At 42.2% G+C, this 14,854-nt stretch overlaps 1 protein-coding gene across 1 annotated transcript in view; it reads right to left on the bottom strand.

The window, feature by feature from the left end:
- The window catches only part of COL21A1 (collagen type XXI alpha 1 chain), a 344,603-nt gene that overhangs the window by 21,726 nt on the left and 308,023 nt on the right, over nt 1-14,854 (bottom strand). Inside the window, exons 23-24 of the mRNA XM_088455921.1 lie at nt 13,224-13,268; nt 6,868-6,900 (exon numbers count right to left, since the gene is read on the bottom strand). Coding sequence (XP_088312047.1) covers nt 6,868-6,900; nt 13,224-13,268 — 78 coding nt within the window. The remainder of the gene's footprint in view (nt 1-6,867; nt 6,901-13,223; nt 13,269-14,854) is intronic.

Here is a 14,854-nt window from a genome sequence, read left to right as displayed (position 1 = left end):
ATCTTGCATGCTGATCAGGCTGAGAGTAAAGGGAGATGGGCGGTTTAATATGTGGCTGGGTATCTTCATCTTGTGTTACGATCTCCGTGCGTATGTATTGATTAGCATATTCTTGCAGCGGATGGGTGCGTGCGTCTACATCCGTGCATTCCTTGCTGAATCAATCACACATTTTTGTATTCTTTCGCTTGGCGTTGAGTAATTCAGTGAAAGCTTATTATTAAGTATTATTATTATTATTATTATTATTATTAATAATAATATTTTAATTTCACATATATTTATTTTGTTATTTATATAGAATTTACATATAATGGAGTGTTGTACAAAATCATTTTCATCAGTTCCTACACCATGGGAGTTTACAATCTATGGGCCTGATTCTGAGCCGCTCGTAAGCGGCCGCTCGTTCGCTCCGAGCGATGTTCGCACATCTGCGCATGCGTAAGAGTTTTAGTACGCATGCACGAACCAGTCAGTGCGGTCGAAAATCGTGTGCTCGCAAAATAGCGAATGCCTGCTAATTTGAGTGACAGATTGAGGCGTTTGTGGGTGGTAACAGGGGAAGGTGCTTGAAAACGGGGAAAACGGGAACGCAGGCGTGCCAAACGGTCAAAACGGGCATTTTAAGGGTGTGCATAATTAACAAAGCAGCGTCATCGACCACGTCACTTGATTGTCTTTTAGCCTGAACTGCTCGCATGATTGCGGTAGGAAAATGCTACCACAAGCACTGCGAGCAGTTCATACGCCTTACGATGTACTCGATTAATCAAATAATAGCGGAGATGGCGTATGATGCCACTGGCCAGGGGGCGTTTTTTCCAAAATAGTGAGCGCATGTTTTGTTCGCTCGTTCAGACATAGAGGCGTCAACAGCCCGCAAAGAGCGAGCGCTTAATTTAAATAGCCAGCCCCTTTTTCTGAACGAGCGTCCGCAAATAGCGTCCGGCTCTGAATCAGGCCCAATGTTCCTTAACACATGTTCACGCTCACACACACAAACTACTGGATGGTTAATTTATTCAGAAGCCAATTACTTATCAATACACCTTTGTATTTTAGTGTCTCATTCAAGCAGAATACAAATGTGCAAAAGGTAAAGATGCATTTGCAGAGAAGTGACAATAATGGGTGAGAAAGTTTATTTATATTTTTAATGGAATGAACTGCCTTTAATTTACATTTCTGTAGGTTGGAAATTGGCTTTTCAGCTATTGACGTAAAGGATCACATAACCTGACCCTCAGCACTGAGTACAAGTCATTTGGAGCAGTTTCATATAAAATAAAATAATTAAATCTAACTAATGACAGGGGAGTTTTTTGGTATTCAAATTATACTTCTTGTTTTTAAGATGGGTACATGCCTGACAGATTGGCCAAACAATGCTAGGGACTAGACAATTTTAAAAGCTTAAAAACTATCCCAAGAACATCCGATTTCAAACACTACACAATTATGGGCCTTATTCACGTTGTGTCCACTAATGTAATCGCAGACACGATCCCATGCGCAGCTGCTGTGTGAACACATGCTTATGCATGCAGCCACCTGGATATGTAGTGAGACGCCCACTGGCGATTTTAGCAGATCCAAGCAAATGCATACAGACACGCATCAGTGGTCACTGATCACGGATCACAGATTCTTCCGTACATCTTCCGTTTATCTGAGTAACTCTATGGTTGTGAAGAATGGCTGCGGAAACTGAGACATTGGCAACAAGTTCTCTGGGTACGGGATCACAGTAGTATGCTGAGAAACACTCAAAAAGCAGATACAAAACATCTGTGTTTGTGCTGTCACCCCCCATAACCATTCTTAAATGATCCCTGAATGCCAATCACTTTGCAAAGACATCTTCACTGCAAGTGCCATCACTAAGGTACAGGTGGCTTGGTGTGTGCAAATGCGATACATGCATAGTCGGACAATAATAGCTGATCTACGTAAATATCAGCATTGCTTCCACATCTGAACCAGGCCCTACAGACAAGAAAAGACACGTTATTGCTGGTGTAAATACAAACACCCACAAAGAGGACGTTTTAACATGAACTATCAGCAGGGATCGGAACCCGACAGTTGGAATTCCGTACACGCTACATTTTCCGCCGGGACCAACAAATGTTGTGTAGCATTCCTAATATCAGGACATGATGTCACTGATTTGGGCCCGACCATTGGCCAGAGTTGTAGTTTACACACAGATGCTTGGACCGAACACTCGGAAACTGCCTTTTCGTCCCGATTTGTAGTGTGTACCCAGCTTGAGCCTAAGCTGCAGTAACGGTGTGTAAAATAAATGCAGTGTCACTCTCAAGTTAAAGTTATATGACCTTTTACATGAATGTAGTGTTCATTCTAGCACCCTGCACCTGTCACAACCTGTGCAGTTCCTCTTTCCTGCCTGGGGTGTCGCTATCTGCTCTGCTCCTTCTAGCACACTCTGGTCTGTATCTCACAGTTTGTTGATTGGGTGAGTGTGCTAGAAGCACCAGAGCAGAGAGCGACACCCCAGGCAGGAAAGAGGAACTGCACGGGTTGTGACAGGTGCAGGGTGCTAGAATGTATTTTATCAGATTTTTTTATAAACCTTATACATTGAGTTTAGTAGCCCTTAATAAGTACTAGTTATATTACTGAAGCTGGCCATATACTGAATGATAATCATTCAGATCAGTTGGTGAAATTACTGTTCTGAACGGTTGGCCAAACACTTAAACAGTTTTCCAGCATGCTTGATTTGCCAGAATTCCAACCTACAGATATAGTTGAAATAATTGAAAACTATGAGTACTGAATTATTTACCCGATAAAAAAATCACCATTGTATGTTAAATGTCCACCTACCAGTAGCATAGGGATTTATACTAAATAATTATAAAGTGTGGGGAAAGTACTAAACCAGCACTAGCGCTTTCAGCCTAATGCCAGTTCCCCAGTGAAGTGGAGCCCACAAAGTACCGATAACACTAAGGGATTTATTTACGTAAATTAAAATTTTGGCCAGAAACAACCCTACACTTCATAAATAAACCCCTAGAGATTTTCCAGCACCTGTGGTAATAAAGTGTACACTTAGAATTAGATTTAAATTAGGGATAAGCGGGTTCGAATTTCTGAAATCCGAACCCCACCGAGCCCCCCGGTCCGAGTCGTATCCGAGTCAGGCTCGACTTTTCCCGCCTGACTGGGATCTGAAATCGTGGCAAAACATCATCATCCCGCCTTCCGGATCTCGCGGGTTTTGGATTCTATAAAAGGTCCCCGCGTCGGCACCATTTCTCACTCCGGCTGTGGACAGTGAAGAGGGAGGGTGGGAGCTAGGGCTGGCCGGGCTGTGTTGTGCTGCTGTTGTCCATAGGGGCTGTGACCACTCAGCCCATAGGGGCTGACTGGGCTGTGTTGTGCTGCTGTTGTCCATAGGGGCTGGCTGGGCTGTGTTGTGCTGCTGTCAAAGGGGCTGGCTGGGCTGTGTTGTGCAGTCAGTTGCAGTCCTAGGGGCTGTGTCCACTCCAAAGTCTATAGGGGCTGGCTGGACTGTGTTGTGCAGTATCCCATAAAGGCTGTAGTCCTAGAGGGGTGCTGTAGTGTTGTCCAGGGGGTGATCTGTGCATCAGGGTTGCTCCCCCAAAGTGCACTCCAAAAAATGTTTTTGTCTTTTTCTGTGTTTGTGAATTGTGTGCGCAGTAGCTGCACGTGCATCAACAAAGTAACGCCAACAGTGCACCTGTGTCATAAGTAAAGGGCCAGCTGGCTTGACCGTTAAAGGGTGCTGTAACCCGCAAAGTGCACGCCAAAAAAAATATATATATATATGTTTTTGTGTTTGTGAATTGTGTGCACAGTAGCCGCACGTGCATCAACAAAGTAGCGTCAAGCGTGCGCCTGTGTCATAAGTAAAGAGCCGGCTGACTTGACCGTTAAAGGGTGCTGTAACCCCCAAAGTGCACTTCAAACAAAATAAAAAATAATTTTATGTGTTTGTGAATTGTGTGCACTGTGGCTGCATGTGCATCAACAAAGAAGCAGCGCCAAGTGTGCGCCTGTGTCCCATAAGTAAAGGGCCGGCTGGCTTGTCTGTTAAAGGGTGCTGTAACCCCCAAAGTGCACTCCAAAACAATAAAAATATATTTTTTTGTGTTTATGAATTGTGTGCACAGTAGCCGCACGTGCATCAACAAAGTAGCGTCAAGCGTGCACCTGTGTCATAAGTAAAAGGTCGGCTGGCTTGTCCATTAAAGGGTGCTGTAACCCCCAAAGTGCACTCCAAAACAATAAAAAAATATATTTTTTGTGTTTATGAATTGTGTGCACAGTAGCCCCACGTGCATCAACAAAGTAGCGTCAAGCGTGCGTCTGTGTCATAAGTGAAGGGCCAGCTGCCTTGACCGTTAAAGGGTGCTGTAACCCCCAAAGTGCACTCCAAACAAAATAAAAAATTATTTTCTGTGTTTGTGAATTGTGTGCACTGTGGCTGCACGTGCATCAACAAAGTAGCGCCAAGCGTGTGCCTGTGTGCCTGTGTCCCATAAGTCTGTTAAAGGGTGGTGTAACCACCAAAGTGCACTCCACAAAAAAAAACAATTCTTTTTTTTCTGTGTTTGTGTGCGAAATGTATGCGCAGTAGCTGCAGGTGCATCAACACAGCAGCAGCACCAAGCGTGAGCTTGTGTCATAAGTCAAGGGCCGGTTTGGACATCTGGTCCGGACTGAAGGATGTGCCAACAATGTCAATTTCTGACATGTCTACTGTCACTGCATATGATACTGTCACCACTGACAGAATGGTGGAGGAATTATTTTCTTCTTTTTTTTCTGTCTTTGTGAATTGTGTGGGCTGTAGCCACACCTGCATTCTCAAAGCAGCAGCGACAAGCGTGCGTTGTCTGTTAAAGGATTACATCGGTGACAGCATACAAGTAGGCATGTCAGACAGTCCGTACCTGTACTGGCAGGAAAAAGAGGCAATTTGGAGGCCCCTGTACAAACTGGCTCTATTTTACCTGAGTTGCCCCCCCTCCAGTGTGTACTCCGAAATAGTGTTTAGTGCAGCCGGGAACCTTGTCAGTGAAAGGCGTAGGAGGTTGCTTCCACAAAATGTGGAGAAGATGATGTTCATAAAAATTAATTATCAACTCTTCCAGGGAGACCAGCCTCCAGAACGTACAGAGGGACCTGTGGTGGTGGATTTCAGCAGGGACGAATTAATACTCTGTGAGGCTGAAGATGTACACAACACTGAAGAGGGTGAGGAATCGGTGGATGAGGAGGATGAGGACGACATCTTGCCTCCGTAGAGCCAGTTCGTGCAGGGACAGATTAATTGCCAGCTTATTTTGTGGGGGCCCAAACGAACCAATTATTTCAGCCACAGTCGTGTGGCAGACCCTGGTGCTGAAATGATTGGCTTGCTAAAGTGTTCATGTCCTGTTTATACAACATAAGGGTGGGTGGGAGGGCCCAAGGACAATTCCATCTTTCACCTCTTTTTTTTCTTTGCATTATGTACTGTTTGGGGCCTAGTTTTTCAAACTGCCATCCTGTCTGCCACTGCAGTGTCACTCCTAGATGGGCCACGTGTTTGTGCTGCCCACTCGTGTCGCTTAGCATAGTCATCCAGCTACATCGGTGCAACCTTTTGGACATAAAAACACTATTGTGAGGTGTGAGGTGTTCAGAATAGACTGGAAATGAGTGGAAATTAATGTTATTGAGGTTAATAATAGCATAGGAGCAGAAAAACCCACAAATTCTGTGATTTGAGCTGTTTCTATGCTGTTTTAAAAAAAAATACAGATCCAAAACACAAAACCCAGAACCCAAAACACGGAAGGGTGGTTTTGGCAAAACCAATCCAGATCCAAAACCAAAACACAAAACACGAAAAGTGGCCGGTGCACACCCCTAATTTAAATACATTTTGTCCATGGCGCACTATAGGTATCTGCAAGGTTGCATGCCAGAAATTACTGTCAGGGCATGCTGGCAATTGGAGAATCACTTGCCCTAGCACCTGGGTCTGTTAGTACATGTAGTACACCCTGGAAAAAATTAAATAAAAAACACATACAAAAGTTTAATGTAAAAAATAATTCAATAAATAAAGACTCCCTGAGACCCTTTTTTGGACCAAATTTATTATACAGTTAGCTTCTCAGGGTCAGTAAATGTAATACTGGGTTAAAAAAAAAACATTCCAACTGGACTCCATGAAGTACCCTGAAATAATAAAAATAGTCCTTCTGCATCTACTGACCATTAGTCAAGGGTGTGCTGGGCCGGGGGCAGTGCAAATATTGATGGTGCACGTGACGGTGCACCGATAGTGGCATCTAAAGAATCACTGGCAGTATTACAGTGTGCAGAAATGCTGAAAGTGGGTGTCTCAGTCCTTGCACACTCAGACACAGGCTACAACACCAGGGGAAAGCTGATACTTCCATTTGCATATTATCGCAGCAGTGTCATCCTCTGAATCAGGCCCCTTGTGACAAGTACACTTACCTTCAGTTCACTTATTTGAAATGTCAAGAACAAATTTACTTACATTTTATTGGCGTGTTAGAATGAGCAAAAACACTAATGGTATTTTCTGAGAATGCAAAGTCTTCTGAATAACACAATGTATAACTTATGTGGGTGTTTGATATTAATGTTGGAATGTGTCCAGTGCAAATATTGAATAATGAGCTCAGCATAGGACAAATAAAACCCCTCAGCAGTGAAAGGGTTAATAAATAGACTTCAGTGAGGAATACTGAAGAATGAGGAACATTGGGTTGCGAGCATTCCTGTTTGAAAAAATGTAGACAGACAAGAACAGACAATAACACTGATTTTTTCAAGATTGATACCTACCTCTCCTTTAAAACCATCAGCTCCTTGTTCTCCCTTGAAAAACAAATGGTAGCAAATTAAAAAATGAATACATATTTATCTTAATTTGCAATTGCAAATGATATGCGCATCATGAAAATGGAAGAGAGAATATATAGTCTTATCTTAAAATGCACAGACTTAACATAGTTTATAGGGCCATGGTTTTCAACCCTATTCTCAGACTCCAGCTAAAGTTCACATCTAACAGATCTCCTATCATCAGCACATACACCGATCAGCCTAACATAGAAAGTTTAAAACCACCAGCCTAATATTGTGCAGGTCCCCTTGTGCTGCCAAAGCAGCTTTGTTCTGACAAGGCATGAACTCCACAAACCTCCGAAAGTGTTCTGTGGTATCTGGCACACGATGTTAGCAGCAGATTCCTTCAGTCATGTAAGTTATGAGGTGGGGTCTACATGGCTCGGACTTGTTTTTCCAGCACTTACCACAGATGATTGATCAGGTTGAGATCTGGGGAATTTGGAGTCCAAGTCAACACCTTGATCTCTTTGTCATGTTACTCAAACCATTAATGAACATTTTTTGCAGTGTGGCAGGGCGCATTATCCTGCTAAAAGGGTCACTGCCATCGGGGAATACCATTGCCATGAAGGGGTGTACTTGATATGCAGAAATGTTTAGGTAGGTGGTGCATGTCAAAGTGACATCCACATGAATGCCATGACCCAAGGTTTCCAGACCATCACAGTGCCTCTGCCAGCTTGCCCTCTTCCCATAGTCCATCGTGGTACAATCTCTTCTCCAGGTAAATAATGCATACGAACCTGGTTATCCACAGACCAGGCCTCCTTCTTCCATTGCTCTATGATCCAGTTCTGAGGTTCACTTGCCCATTGTAGGTGCTTTCGTTGGTGGATAGGAGTCAGCATATGCCCTCTGACCAGTCTGCGGCTAGATCTCACACACTCCCTCAAAGGAGCAGGCAGCAATTGTCTTCATAAGCCTGACTATAATCAGCAGAGAAGGGCTGATCACTAGCTGACAACTCCTGTGAGTCTAAGGAACTAGTAACAATTTACTCTCATACATTTGTTACAGTGTTACTTTGTGTATATTTTGAACATTTGATTACAAGATGCATTTGGAACTTCACAGTGTGTAGTTATAAACTGCAACTTAATTAACTTGTTGTGATTCTCTGAGGACAATATAATCAGAACAAGAGAATTATCAGTTTGCATTAACAAACTGAATATAGATTCCTGACTTAGGACCTGATTCAGAGCCGCTCGTAAGTGGCCGCTCGTTCGCTCCGAGCGATGTTCGCACATCTGCGCATGCATATGGGTTGTAATGTGCATGCGCCAACCAGTCAGTGCGGTCGGAAATCGTGCGCTCGCAAAATAGCGAGTGCCTGCTAATTTGAGTGACAGGATGAGGCGTTTGTGGGTGGTAACAGGGGAAGGTGCTTGAAAACGGGGAGTGGTGATCCGAACGCAGGCGTGCCAAACGGTCAAAACGGGCATTTTTAGGGTGTGCATAATTAACAAAGCAGCATCATCGGCCACGTCACTTGGTTGTCTCTTAGCCTGAACTGTTCACATGATTGCGGTAGGAAAATCCTACCACAAACACTGCGAGCAGTTCAGACGCCTTTCGATGTACTTGATTAATCTAATAAATAGCGGAGATGACGTAAGATGCGAGCGGCCAGGGGGCGTCTTTACAAAATAGCGAGCGCATGTTTCGTTCGCTCGCTCAGACATAGAGGCGTCAACAGACCGCAGAGAGCGAGCGCTCAATTTAAATAGCCGGCCCCTTTTTCTGAACGAGCGAGCGCAAATCGCGTCCGGCTCTGAGTCAGGCCCTTAATCTACAGTACAGCGAGAACTAGGTAGGAGGAGTGACCTGTTTCACAATTAACCTGTTAATAAACTATTGGTGTAAACACTATATACAATTGACACACAGGAGAGATTCCCTATGCTGACTTGGGACATATTTACTGCACATTATAATATCCCAAAGCTATACTAAAAGATTAAAATATATATGTAGGGAGTCTATCTGTGACAATTAAGGTTAGATTATAATCCTACTTCATGTTCATGTTCTTCATGTTCTAATCCAATGTGATGATATTATTGAGGGATACAAGGATCAAATCAGAAATGTGTAATTTTGTGATTTGATGTTACTATATTTTAGAATATAAAGAGGATAATCGTCCACATATAGGACCTCATTCAGAGTCTCTCGCTAGCGCTGTGTGCTCGCAAGCGGCCGATGGTTTGCGTACGCGCATGCGCACGCTTCATTGTGCATGTGCGCAAACTACTCTGTGCAATCGCAGGACACTCGCTCGCCCAGCAAAGACAGCCCAGTGAAATGAGTGACAGGAGAGACCGTTTGTGGGTGGTAACAGGGGCAGGACACTAATAACGCCGTTTTAGAGGCATGCATAATTAACACGCAGCATCATAGTACACGTCACATGCCTGTTTTTTTACACTGAAGTCCTCGCAGTGCTTGAGGTAGGGTAAGGCAACCACAAGCACTGCGATCGCTTCCGATTGTCCTTGATGTACCAATGTTTTAATACACTTCCTGGAGATGACGTGTGCTGGTGGGTGGTTCTGCTTGTGTGATTGGGCGTACGCTGGCCGCTCGCTAAGACATGGTGAGCGTCCTTATGCCTTGGCGAGCGATCGCTTCCCGTGGCGTCACTTTGACAAATTTGCATATGCTGGGAGCGAGCGATCGCATCTAGCGAAAGACTCTGAATGAGGTCCTTAGTCTTATTAAATATGATAGTCATTGAGAAGGCAGGTCATTGCTCAGCACTAACCCAGTTTAATCATTGGAGGATTATTGAATATAACAATAAGAGGAGGAGATATCCCCCAGTTACAAAGGGCTATCACTGTACTCTCAGATCATTTTAGGTGTGGTCCTATGACATTTACACACATGATATATGTTCAATGCGGTGAATAATACACGGTGGAAATAAGACAATACACGATTTTGATAATTACAGTGTATTTATATGAACCATATGCTATACAAACAAGATATTATGATATCATAAGGAGCCATTTTGATGAAGTGATAAGACCCCTGGCACATAATTTTAATCTCTAATTTCTTTTTCTCAACCTATAATTTTTAATACATTGCCACCTTATAATTCCCGGACGGGAATCTTATTTTAAGGAATAGCTAATAAAAGTTACTTTTTATGTTCTAACCATATAACAATTCGACTAGTGCACCAGTATAGTACCCCTTTCCTTTTTTTCTTTGTGCATGTAAACTGGTAGTAGGTAGCACATCCCCTTTATTTACATTTTTATATATACATAATACAATAATATATATAAAAACCATTGAGGCCTGTCGATTCAATCCTGTGCGGTAGTTCTCTTTGTTACCTAATGCAATTACCTTTCATAGACAGCATTAACTTTTTCAGCAATTTGTGTTACAGTAACTCTTCTTTGGATTGAAACAGAGACTAGATCATGGCTTAGGCACTCATAATCCTGTCGCCAGTACACCAGTTGTCCTTCCATGGATCACTTTTGGTAGGTACTAACCACTGCATATTGGGAACACCCCACAAGACCTGCCGATTCGTTGACCCAGTCATCTAGCCATCACAATTTGTCCCTATCGGTTGCTTAGATCCTTCCGCTTTCCAACTTTTCATGCTACCAACATATCAACTTCAAGAACTGAGTGTTCACTTGTTGCCTAATATATCTCACCCCTTGAGAGGTTCCATTATATTGATATAATCAATGTTATTCACTGCTCCTGTCAGCGGTTTTAATATTATGGCTGATGAGTGTATGTATTACTTAGTACTTGCTCATTCTGAAAAATCCATGTGCTAGCTACAATTGCCCTATGATTCAGTGGAGAGATTGAGGCACCCTTATGCAGTGACATACAGATAAACACTAGGCAGCGGACTTAAGCAGAGATTTAAACTAGCCAAAGTCTAGGCATAATTCATGCCCAATATAAGATTGAGACATACATTTTGCTATTCACTTAACTTTTGATAAAAAATAAAGGATTGTACCAATGCAGAAAATGAATAACTGGTGTCTGAAATAACCCTTGAATTAAATCAATTTTTTTCATCCTTAACCCATTCACGGAAAATTGCACTTATAAATGTTATAGCATAGAAGGTGTATCCCTCCCATCACCCTACTGTGGAAGACGTTTGGTGTAATATCAATACTTCATTTGGTTCCTAAACCCACAATGTGTACAAACAATTCTGTTTGTATTGGATCTATTTTTAACAAAACTAAAACACAACTATTTTGTCTCATGTCTCCTAAAGGTTTCACTTGGGATAAAAATAAATTCATACAGATATTTGGTATCTTTATAGTCATTATTGCTCTGACTGAATGGAAAAGTACATTTAATACAAAAAAGAAATCTATATTAACATATTTCCAAAAGAAACTTCTATATGTCCCCCAAAAATATTTTTCATGGATACAAATAAAGCCAATCTAACCACATCATAACAAAAATTATCTGGTGGCAAACCTCTGATCTTGAAGAGGTTAAAGTAATTTTAACATAAGCGTCAAAGTATTAAAAGTGGGACTTCCGGTGGGTGGGCCAATGGACGCGGCCGCATTTTAGAAAGCTCCCGGTGCAGGCTCCCAAAACAACACTTATAGCCCATCCATGCCACTGCAAATTGGCAGGTGGCTAGGGGAGACCTCCAGGGATAAAACCAGGGAAGGCATTTGGACCACCGCCGGCTTCCTAGGATGCTGTGGACACCGGAGTCCAGCCCTGCAGACCTTTGGAACAGTGGCCATCCTGGAGCGGCTCTTGGCTGCAGACTGAGGGCAGGCTATAGATAAAGCAGGGCCGAAACTAGGATATCTGTCACCCGGTGCAAGGCAGCAATTTTGCGCCCCCCTCCCTTCCCGTACCTGGATTTTGTCCTTGCTCCTCCATAAGGTAGTGCATTACTCAGACGTCCCTGGTTCCATGCTCGTTGCCATGGGGTTCCATGCTCGTTTCCAGGGGGGTTCCAGGGGGGTTTATGCTCGTTGCCAGGGGGGTTTGAAGGGAGAAGATGCAGCTCTCAGCATCCTCTCCCTGCAGCGCCAGTGTTCCCGGCACTTCCGGGAACGCTGTGTGCATTGCGCTCTGCTAACAGACACTAGAGGTCCAGTAGGACCTCTAGCATCTGTCTCTTCCTTGGCGGCGGCCATTTTTGGATGGCCGTTTTCAGCAGAGTCCATGCGGACGGCTAGTCCGCATGGAATCTGCTGAAAACGGCCATCCAAAAATGGCCGCCGCCAAGGAAGAGACAGACGCTAGAGGTCCAGTAAGAACCTCTAGCATTAGTCTCCTCTTCGGCGGCGGCCATTTTCAGATGGCAGAGTCTGCATTTTCACCCCCCCGCAATTCCCTCCCGGTGCACGTGCACCTCTAGCCCCCCCCCCTAGTTGCGGCCCTGGATAAAGCAACCCTTTCTGCCACCTCATCCTCCCCAGTATCCCCAAGAAAGGATGATTTTGCATAGGGTTTATTTCACACCGAAGCTTAAATATCTCATTGGAGATGCTCCAAATTCTAATTGCTATCAATGTCAGGGTCCCAATGCAGACATAACACTGGGACTGCTCTAAAGTACACATTTTTTGGTCCGACCTCCAAATTTATATTATTCACACCCTGCACATTATTTTAGACTTTCTAAGGCATGGGCTTTCTGGAATATACTTCCCAATAACACTACTAAGCACCTTCAAAAAGGAACGCGTATCTTGCTTGCTAACTTGGCAGCTGCTACCAAAAAGACAATACTTTCTGAATGGATTACCCCAGACCCACCCACAATGACCTTATTGATGCCCAGAATCTAATTTTTATTTATGATGGATTGGATGGAGGCTTCACAACATAAAGATAAGTTGAAAGTAAAAATTTGGCATACCCTTCTGAAAAGTTGTATTGAAAGTTTGCAATATTCTGATGTTTGTGTCCATATTTTTCCTCTGTATATATGTGTCTTAAGACAAATTTCTATGTTACTCAAGGTGGAAATTTGCCACTGGATTATATGCTCATTTGCGAGCTTGCCTCCCAATATTCCTTGTCACTGTATTATTATTAATGTATTTTATCCTAATGTCGACTGTATTTATATGCTGTGTAACTTCAGATATTATTGTTTTTCTCATTTATCTTTATTGCCAAGATGTATGTTTGTATTTTATCTTTGTCAATTCATCAATAAAAAAAAACATATAAAAAAGTATTAAATGTGTATATACAGTAGCTAAGAATATATAAATATTTTGAAGGGGTATATTACATACCTTTGTACCTGTAATACCAGGAGAACCATTTGTTCCTTTTTGTCCCTTTGAAAAACAAGGTACATAAAAATAATATTTATTAATATAGGAACTGTTATAGAATTTTAATATTAAGTTACCAGGTGTATGGTTACATCTGCAGGATGATAGTAATTCATGAAAAATGGGTCTAAAATATTTCTGATTTATTGCTACCTATTATCTGTTGTTAATAAAGTACCTAATAACTATTTTATTTGCAGTAATTGTTAATAGTGTATTTCACTGTATTATTCTAGCGCACCTATCTACTGTCTGCTATGGAGTCTACTCTGACACCGAAACTGCTCACAGTAATTAATGCCCATTGCAGGAGATGAACACAACAACTGCGCATTAGTTAGTGGACTGTTACACTATTTTCTCAAATGTTAAACTCAGACATCAATGGGAAATACTACAAATACGGGGGAATTTCTTATGCGGGTCCTCTCCCCCTGCCAGTTTTGCTGACAGACGATTCCTCACATGCCCAACTATCATAGTGGATAGGGGTACAGCTGTTATGTAGCGGGCAGATGAGTAAGATGTAACGTGATGATTTGTAGGATGAGGCCGGCCATACCTGTGCTGTGGTCCCAGTAATAGTTGCTCCAGTTTAGGATAATAAATCCTAGGGAAGCACTCTTCCATGCACCCACTGGGATTCCAGCTGTCTTTTATATATAATTCAAGCTTTTAAATATACTGTGATGGCTGCAATTCATTAAGCTTCATTCCTCAAAGTGAAATGTAAAACTATAAAAACATGAAAGCTATCAAATCAGTGCTAAACCCAAAACGTCATGTAGTCAGCATCCCGGCGTGCCATTGTAATATTCTGATTTCTTTACAGTTACACAATTACAGGGGTGTTACAGTGTTCCATATGATGTGCAATCTACTAATCATATTTACATTTTAAGCTCATTGCATCAGTATATTATGTATTATTTACTAGTTTATTGATGAAATAAGATTGATCTTTACCCACATAGGGGTCTATATAGCAAAAAGCAGAATAAAAAAGAGATATAATATCTGTGCATATCACAGCAATAGAAAAACTTTGCTGCTATTTATAAATAAAATGTTTCAGAGGCAGCTGAGCGATGCTAGACAGAACCTTACACTGGAATCATATTCTCCTTATCACACCCTGCTATCGCCATCCTGGCATGTTAGTAGCATTTGAGGATAGCTGACTGTACAGGTAATTCTGCTTTGCATGGGGAACCTATTATAGGAGACCTCCTGAGATGACCAACTCTGGTGATACGTGCTGATGGCCATCCCAGGCTTCGATGAATGATAAATAGGAGAATCCCTCAGTCCTGCGAAAAATGGCAGTTTTCGCAGTACAGTATTTAGGGGTCTTCTCCCATTTATAAATTGACTGCATAGATTCTCAATGCTAATCATGCAGCTGAAATACCAGAATATCAACAGAAGTATTTTATCTGTACTACCACTGTAAACACAATATTATTATTATTATTATTATTATTATTATTAGTAGTAGTAGTAGTAGTAGTAGTAGTAGTAGTAGTAGTAGTAGTAGTAGTAGTATTGAATTATTATTATTTCTAATGACACTATTTTTAGTGACAGAG

The sequence above is a fragment of the Taudactylus pleione genome, unplaced genomic scaffold, assembly GCF_031769625.1.
Source record: "Taudactylus pleione unplaced genomic scaffold, aTauple2 ptg000678l, whole genome shotgun sequence".
In the NCBI taxonomy this organism is placed as follows: Eukaryota; Metazoa; Chordata; class Amphibia; order Anura; family Myobatrachidae; genus Taudactylus; species Taudactylus pleione.
This window is presented reverse-complemented; position numbering and strand designations above follow the sequence as displayed.